We start from the raw sequence: 8,816 nt of genomic DNA, 5'->3' as shown, positions 1-8,816 counted from the left end.
CTCTTCCCATTTATTCAGTGTAGATCCTTATGCCACTTTACCATCAACCCTATGGGACTGATTGATAAAACATAAACAAGCTCTTTTCATATTGTGATACATCATCACTATCAATTGATACCCCTTTCTGGAATGAAGTTATGACTTCAGCAGTACTATGGAAATTTATTAACACAAGGAAATATGAAGATTTCTTGGCAAAATCTGTTTTGACAGGAACCCAAATCAAAATGAGAAACATTGCCAGAACCAATGTTCTCCAAAGAAAAAACCTTGAAGTGCAACTTAACAGCACAAAATTTAAAGACTCGTCCTTGTAGCCTACAAAGTTCGTTCTTAACAACAATCAGAAGAATCCTGATGTCCCCAGATGGGTGGAAGTTTGCACATATTGACAAATCTGTCTTCAGCTTTCTACATCAACCTCATGGTTTCTAAAACAATGAAAAATTACATTCAAATACCTTCATTGGTACTTTACAACCATCACTGCCTCCTCTCCCAAGTTTTCCATAATCTCCATCACCCCAGGACCAGACTGTATCATCATCAGTCAGGCACAGTGTCTGTGCATCTCCACTGCCACAGGCTATGTCAATCACACGGTAGCCCTGGAGAGCTTCCACCTGTAAAGAAATCACCCATTTTTGTTCACAATAAAAGACTCGGTCATTTAGTTTCACAAAAGATGACAAACCCAGCTTGGAGAGGTGTTCCACTGGAAGTACAAGTCTGAAACACCACAAGAAGAAGCAAATAGAGGCAAGTCAAAGGGCTTTCCTCTTTTCTAACCAGCAAGATGAAAACTAACTACGTATTTTTAAATACTGGATTATTCCTTTTAATTGGTGAACTAGTTAAATTTTTTTGACCTAAAAGGTCAGGGAAAACAATTCATACAAAACATATGAGGTTATCAAAGACTATATTCTGTTTAAATAATTTCAGGCTCTCTGCGTGAGTACAGTATACAGTAAGAAAAAGAGAGTCTTGTTTTCAAATACTCTTTTACTAGTTAACAATTTTCTAGCACTTGCATCATAATCTGAATTTAATCAACATCTTTTGAAATGCTGCCATCTAGTGATAAAGCATGAGATTTGGATTCACAAATTAAAAGGATGGTGACCCACATATATCACATCCCCCCCATCCTCACCCCTACTTGAAACAGATTATAGGTAGCACAACCCATCATCCACAGCAGCATAGAACTTCACATACTTCAGTTCATCTACAGATTATCTATTTTCATACTAACCAAGAACATGGAGGGGGGAAAGACGTATAAAGATGTATAGGAAAGGCGGGTAGACCTTGTTTTTTGGGGGCAGGGGAACGAGAACATCTGGATACAGGTGATAAGGTCCCAAAGTGGACTAAGAATGTGTGATACCTTGTCCCACAAATTCAAGCACTGAAAAAAGTTAATGCTTGCATGAATAGAAATATATGCACAGACCTATGAATAAAAATGACAAACTAACATCCAGTTTGATTCAGCTAATGTAATCTTATTCTTTGCTGTATTTTCAGCAAGAGAACACAGGTAGCAAAATGAACTCTCATTTCAAAGGCAGGGCAGTTTTCTTAATACCACTATTCTAACTTAAAGCTCTTACAGTCTAGTTCACAGGAGTACGACAGTCTGAATTACAACTCGTCAGCTAATCAGTATACTCATTCTTCCTACATTCAATACTGTCCAAGTTCTCAGATTTACCACTTAAGAAACAAATGGAAACAGCTATCTTCATCAATAATTGTTTAACTCAAATTTCTTTAGCAACTAGCAATTAAATACTTCATAATTACTTAGGTTAAATTCTTATTAATTTAGTATATACTTCAGTAACATCTCAGTATTCAATCATGAGAATTAAGAGTATAATTATTATGTCAGGAAAAAAGCAGTTTGCAAGTGACTAAGTGGCTATCACTGTAATCACTGGTATATTTTCCAGGAAGTAAGCGATGAAGGGACCCAGTGGATGAGGAGTTCACTTGTTACTTTCAGTGCAAACTACTCCTGTGAAGGGGTGGAATTTACTTACTGGGGGGTGGGATGTTTGATTTGAGGTTTTCTTTAAGTCTTCTCTAAAACAAATTCCTTATAAGCTGTTTAGTGACCTCTAGCAGTTTTGCAGCTCCACTTTCACTTTATTCTTCCAATCCATTCCTGTTTTCTAAAGCAACTGTTCATTTCTTACAAATACATGCCACCATTTTGTCCTTTCAGTCTTTACATGCAGAAATGCAAAAAGTTACGAATCAGAAGATAAGAACTGGACTAAGGCTGTACAGAACTCCAAAGGTTTCTTACCAGTTTAGGTTTTAGTTGGTCCTCACTATCTCCGTGCCCAAGGCGTCCATATCTCCCCTTTCCCCACGTAAAAAGGTCTCCTGCGGCTGTAATACATGCGCTGTGTGCTCCCCCAGCAGCAATGTCAACCACTTCTATACCTCTCAGGGATTCAATTACACGAGGACGATCACAAGGGCTGAAATGAAAATACTTGTCTTGACAAAACTCCTAGAATAGACCATTCATGTTCACCAATGTATCGAGAGAGGTTTTTAAAATAAGTACGAGGACACCTAAAATAACTGAGTATTTGCTTAATATCCTAAAGATTTAAGTTTAATTAGTCATTCAGAAATATTTTTAGAGGCCTATAAAAGCTCGAAGTATTTTACCATACAGCATGGTAAATACCTTTACCATACAGGTAAGCCGAAACTACAAAACACTTCCATTAAAATCTAGTCAAAGCTAAGCATTTACCCTGGAAAATCAGTCCAATTTAAGATACACTATCAAAATTTCTAGCATAAAATGTACTGTTGCCCCTCATGGACTTCAGCATTCCTTTTTCTTTTTAGATCAGAATATTGTTATTTTTAATGCAACAGAACTTCTCCTTTAACGTAGGCAACAATGCATGTGGAGATCAGAAGCAGAATGGCAGTTTTGCTCCCTGAAGTGCCTTGAAGTTCCACATACCTACAAGACAGATCCCAAAGCAAAGCCACTGGACTTTAGCATCTACAGATGCATTAGAACACAGTATCTAACTACAGAAATTAGAGTAACTGTTTGTCTGAAAAATATTTTGTGGTTCTCCAATTTAAAAATTTACATTTCCACATCACTACTTAACACTGACTTCTACATATAGGCAGTACTCATACACCACTTCAAACACATAGCAACTATAATAAGTATCCGTTAATAGCTTTTAAAAATAATGTTTCAAAGTGTTACTTACCTTCGGTTTCCATGACCAAGTTTACCATCTTCTGCTTCACCCCAAGAATAAACTTCTCCCTCAGAAGACAATGCCAAACAGTGCTTCCCTCCTGAGTTCACCGCAACTTTCTTTATAAACACGTGTTGAATGGATTCCAGTAAAGTTGGAGTAGAAACTGACTCTGTTCCTCCAATTCCAAGCCTACCACCTGCTCCATATCCAGTGGCATACAGCTTTAAAGTGAAGAATAAAATGTAATTTTGTTTGCCTCTTGAAGAACATTCACTAGAGCTGTAGAGAAGAATTCTAACGAAGGTATACTAGAATACAGTTAAAGGAAAGCCTGAAAAAACAGTTTCTTACATGCCTTTACACCCTCTTCTGGAAAATAAGAAATATTTTTAAATATTTCACAAAATTTTGTAAAAATATGGCTACATTCAAGTCAATATGAACTGTCACTGACCTAATGGATTTCATTTTAAATCCTAAGGCTGATTTTGTAAAAGTATCAAGAAACCATAGCTTTGCATGATAACATTACAAAATCATCTATCACCTGTAGGTCTTTTTCAAGCAGCACTATTCTAGTTTTACTTTCTTTTGTGGAATATACACACCTAAACACAGTTGCTTCTTCCCCTCCCATCCCATAAATACAGTTTTAAGTACTGCTTTTCACTCTCTTTTTGTCTATCTGAAAGTAATTTCTCCCAACAGAATGATGCCAAGCAATGCCATTCATCTGTCCCTTATCCTTCTGTGAATCATTAACAAGGATGATACTGACTGCTGAGGACAGAATCATTACAGTATCTCACTAGATGAATGTAACTGTTACACAAAGCTCTAGCTAAAATTCTCGATCATGTCCTGAACACAAAGCTGCCATCTGTATCAAAATAAAGATTTTTTTCAAATTCGTTAACTTATTTTTTTCTCCTATACCTTACACTAAACCTCTGCATGGTGCTCCTTTTCACTCAGGATTTAAGCACCTGCAAATTAGATCCTGCAATATCTAACTTACAGCCATTTAGCCAACTGTGAACGATCTCAGATTCCAATTACACACACACACACCCCCCAGTCAGAGACACAATCACCATCACATTTTACTGTCTGTCCTGTTTTATGGGACCCTGTGAGCACATTACTTGTATTCAGCTTTGTTTTCCAAAATCTGATCAGAGTTTTGAATTGAGAACTAAGATGCACGTCTTGTTTCATGCATTTAATGCTATTGTAGACTGAATACCTAGATTGCACTGGTGGAGTTGGTATAGTAGAGTTCCTTTAAAAAAAAAATAGTAATAATAAATCTGTGCTATGCACATTATTTTTTATTTAGCCAAACCCATTCTAACTGAGGATGAAATTTTTCAAGGGATTCTAACAAATAATTGTTCGTTGTATCCTTACTTTCCCATCAGCAGTCACTGCAAACAGAGTTTGTTCACCACCAATTAACTGCACCGGTCTGAGGGTAGCAAGAGCTTCACACGGAGTTGGGACTTTGACTTTTGCCCCTTCGATCCCACCAAGTTGTCCTCTGTGATTATGACCCCAACCATAAATAGTTCCACTGCCTCCAGCTGAAAGTGTCCAATCATCGGGTCGTCTGCAGAAAACGCAAAACAACCAAGATTTTAAAAGAGCTTTTAAAAAGTCACAAAAAATTGCAGTTTATCATTGTACAACAATGAAGCATCACAAGATCAAACCAGTGACAGCTGAAAGAAATAACCTATTCATCCACTGGACAAGCTGTTCATCCTGTTCTCTCTTAAAGACATCATGGCACTCATGAAGAACATCCATATTTTCGTTATCTGCCATTAATTCTCGGATTTTCTTTGCCACCTGAAAAATATTTTGGATTAAACAACATTATCCAAACTATCAGTTAATCCTATCATAATTGGCATAAAATACTTCAAACTCAGTGTATCTTTTAAAATTAAATGCTTTCATATGTTCCATGAACCATTTAAAATATTCCTGCAGTACCTCATCGAGGAAAAGGCGAGGTAATGGTGTCCTTTTATCAAGAGCCACAGCAACCCTGGATGCCATACAGTATCTCCTGAACCAGGCCCATTTGTGTGTCTCTGCACAGCAAGGGAGAGTGTCCAATTCCAGATCACAAGCAAGAGCCACAAGCACCTGCAGACAATCAAAAAACATTTTAGAGATGTATCAAAAACATGTAATAAAAAGTAATATGCATTTGATGCAGTTGAACAGCTCATAGACCAACAGGGCCTGAACAGAGTCTCAAGGACACATTAAAAGCCATCTTCATTACCCTCACTGACGGGGCAGCATCAAGCGTACCCACACTCTCTCACATGGTTATGTATCTAATTTCTTCTTCCAGTCCAGAAATTTTCACAACCCCCCCTATGAAAAACACTCCTAGATTAATTAACTTTTCTATATCAAATACCATGTACTGAAATTTTTACCTTCCATTTCAAAACTAAGTCACCTTCCTACAATTAAATCAATTTTCAATTGATTTTCAATTTGATTCAATTTCAAGTCAATGTTACTGATGAAGATTGAACAATGGATTAGTTCTTCCCTGTATAAACTTTTACATATTTTAAGAATTTCTTTTCCTTAAGCTAGGTAAGTCCTTTTAGTTTAACTGTTAGTACATGGGAGGCTTTTTCAGCCTTTTATTCTTGTTGCTCTTCTCTAGACTTCCTCAGCTTGTTTGTTTTTACTTTGAAGTACAGGGTCCAAACTGAATAGCCTTCCTCTTAAGGAATTCTTATCTGTTCCAATGACATGTAAATAAAGCCTTCAGAGTATTTAAATAAATAAATAAAAGTATACAACACTCCTATTAGGACAACTCAGAAATAACTTATCAGAAAGTGCAGCATACTGTACTTCCAAGATGTTTTTCTGACCTACCTACCTCTGTCTAGCTAGGTACTCCTTATTCTTTATTTGTATATTTGATTCTCCTTTTAGAAGCAGTATACTGATTTTGTCAGAAAATGTTTCTGATATAGGACTAGACGAGCTTACCACGTCTCTCAAAAAAATCCAGAACTATACTAATGAATTCTTTACTCATTGTACCCCATTACCTTAAAGAAAGGGCTGTGGAGCAGTTGTTTGCCACCTCTCACAATGGGGTCTTCATAGTCAAACTGTCGCTGCAAAGCTTCTGGAAGACCTTTAACCAAAGCAGCTAAAGCACTCCCTGTGAAACTCTAGAGAAACCACAGAACTAGAAAGTTAGTCTTACTGTATGCGTTAAAAAAAAAGTACATTTAGATGACCATGACAAAACATTAGTAACTTCCCAAACTACAGTTAGCTATGTGAAGTACCATTTTCCATCCATTTCCTAATCCAAAAGTATTTCTATCACTTTTTGGCAATTCCAAAACCACATCTATACAGTATTGGAATTAGTAATTTTTTTCTAAAATGGAGTACCTTTACAAACTTGCAGACCTGTGCAAGAATGCTATTCATTTGCACATTTCCTATTTTGCCATAACAACAAAAGTGTTGTACATCAGGGCTAGCATTTTAATGCTTCACATACACCTTAATGTGAAAAATGTGAAGAGGAGAGCATCACTGCCTTCTTACCAAAGCTCGTGTTTCTCCATCATTATCCCCTAGAATCCGGTTGATGTTAATAGACTGGCCAAACTCTGTTGTGAGGAGTTTCCGTAGTCTCTGCAAGGCCCACATTCTGTGGCCAGCAGCTAAGGAAACATAAGCACACGAAGAACGTAATTACTTAAAACAATCATTTTAACGTCAAACAAATAGACTTAATTTTAAGACTACACCTACCTAAGGCACTCAGTTGAGCACAAGCTGCAAGAGAAGCTGCCAAGCGAGGAACTATACTCCTGTTGGAAGCAAAATTTAAGCGAAAATCCAACAAACACGTAACCAAATCCATTGAGGGACATGAAAGAATGCAACGATCTGAGAGAAGGTCTTTAGGGCCTGCAAGAAACAACAAGCAAAAACAACAAAAAAAAGGTGGGGAAGATTTGTCCTCCGACTGAAATAAGAACAGAACATAGGCAGGATTTAGCTGACCAAACACAGCAGTCTAGAATCATAGAATCATTAAGGTTGGAAGAGACCTCCAAGATCATCGAGTACCAGTCTGCATCTGAGTTTGTCCATTCTACCTCCCTTTGAAGGGATTGGAAGAAAGAGGCACTTTTGTGATATAATTCACCTAATTCCAAAACAGATGCATTTAAAGAACAACAAAAAAAAAAATTTCAGGTGAACTGTGCCTCAAAAGTATCCTCTCTTCACTGATGAAGAGGCAAGCTAGGGTGATTACAAAACATTTTTATCTCTTCCCTAGGTACAAGTGCACCTCTCAGGACTTTGTTGAAAATGTTTCCTAAGTATGAATGAAAATGTTTTCTTAGTATGAACGTAAATGAACTATTGAACTTTGGCATGTAAATATCATGCAATAAATACAACTATAAAAAAAAAACCCAAAAAACAGACAAATGAAGCTACTCTCTCGCCCTTCTGTGAACTCATATATAATACCTTACCTGCAGCTGGCATGATAGGGTAAACAGTGAATCGCCATCCCCATCCATTCACAGAGCCATCGCTGATGAACTTCCACTTTAGTTCATCCCCTGGAATTCGCAATTCACTAGACCAATCTGACCACTCACGACCTGTTACAGTAGGTAATACGAACATATTCATCCATACTGTCTGAGCCAATGAAAGCCACTCATCAATTGCAACTTCCCTCCATGGTTATATATTATAAACATCACATAAATGGATTCAAGAAAAAGAAAAAAAGCTACGTTGAAGCACATGAACATAACTATGTTACACTAACAAAACTTAAGTCTTAAACAGTTCAGTTAGCACTGCTAACAGATACCCTCAGTACTTTTAACACCACATTTAAAAGACAGTTACGAGATCTTACTAAAATCCACTGTCTTATTTTCAAATTAACTTTTCATATTACAGAAATATATAACAACATATACATTAAATTAAGCTTTACAGCTTTTTCCAACCAGGAATCCAATCAGAAATATCTCAATAATGAAACACATGCGCATCTGAAACAGTTTGGGGAAAAATGGGTCAACATTAAAAGCCCACATCATGACTCCTCAGAAATTTGTTAAGCACAGGCAGTAACTACCAAGACCCTTGCACATGATGTAATGTATGGGTAGGTTCAATGTAAAATTTGATGAAATTAAAAATATTCCTCTAAAATCTACTGCAAATTAATAGTGCTTAAAAATGAAATCAGAGGTAATAGGATAAAAGATCTAGTGTCACGTACATAAGTCAGAGTAGAAAACAGAAAGAGAGAGCCTAGATACTATTTTGGGCATTCGACAGCAGAAGAGCATTTGTCTTGACTGTATGAAAGCTCAAATTTCTGTATTACTTGAAAAAGAAAAAAGCTAACAAAAGAAGTATCCTTTTCCAATTGTGTTCCAATTTGTTACATATACTTTGATTATACAGCAATGCACGTATGTTGGCTGGTTTGCTAAACACTGAGGTTTT

General features: G+C 36.7%; 1 protein-coding gene across 1 annotated transcript in view; it reads right to left on the bottom strand.

Moving 5' to 3' along the window:
- Window positions 1–8,816, bottom strand: part of LOC103923044 (E3 ubiquitin-protein ligase HERC2) — a 117,075-nt gene that overhangs the window by 20,154 nt on the left and 88,105 nt on the right. The window contains 10 exon segments of the mRNA XM_009331291.1: window positions 465–626; window positions 2,324–2,501; window positions 3,270–3,484; window positions 4,674–4,872; window positions 4,999–5,114; window positions 5,262–5,417; window positions 6,356–6,481; window positions 6,870–6,988; window positions 7,080–7,238; window positions 7,817–7,948. Of these exon segments, the coding sequence (XP_009329566.1) occupies window positions 465–626; window positions 2,324–2,501; window positions 3,270–3,484; window positions 4,674–4,872; window positions 4,999–5,114; window positions 5,262–5,417; window positions 6,356–6,481; window positions 6,870–6,988; window positions 7,080–7,238; window positions 7,817–7,948 (1,562 nt within the window).

The sequence above is a fragment of the Pygoscelis adeliae genome, unplaced genomic scaffold (assembly GCF_000699105.1).
Source record: "Pygoscelis adeliae isolate BGI_AS28 unplaced genomic scaffold, ASM69910v1 Scaffold149, whole genome shotgun sequence".
NCBI classification, from domain to species: Eukaryota; Metazoa; Chordata; class Aves; order Sphenisciformes; family Spheniscidae; genus Pygoscelis; species Pygoscelis adeliae.
Note: the sequence above shows the minus strand (reverse complement) of the source record. Positions and strands in the feature narration are given on the sequence as shown.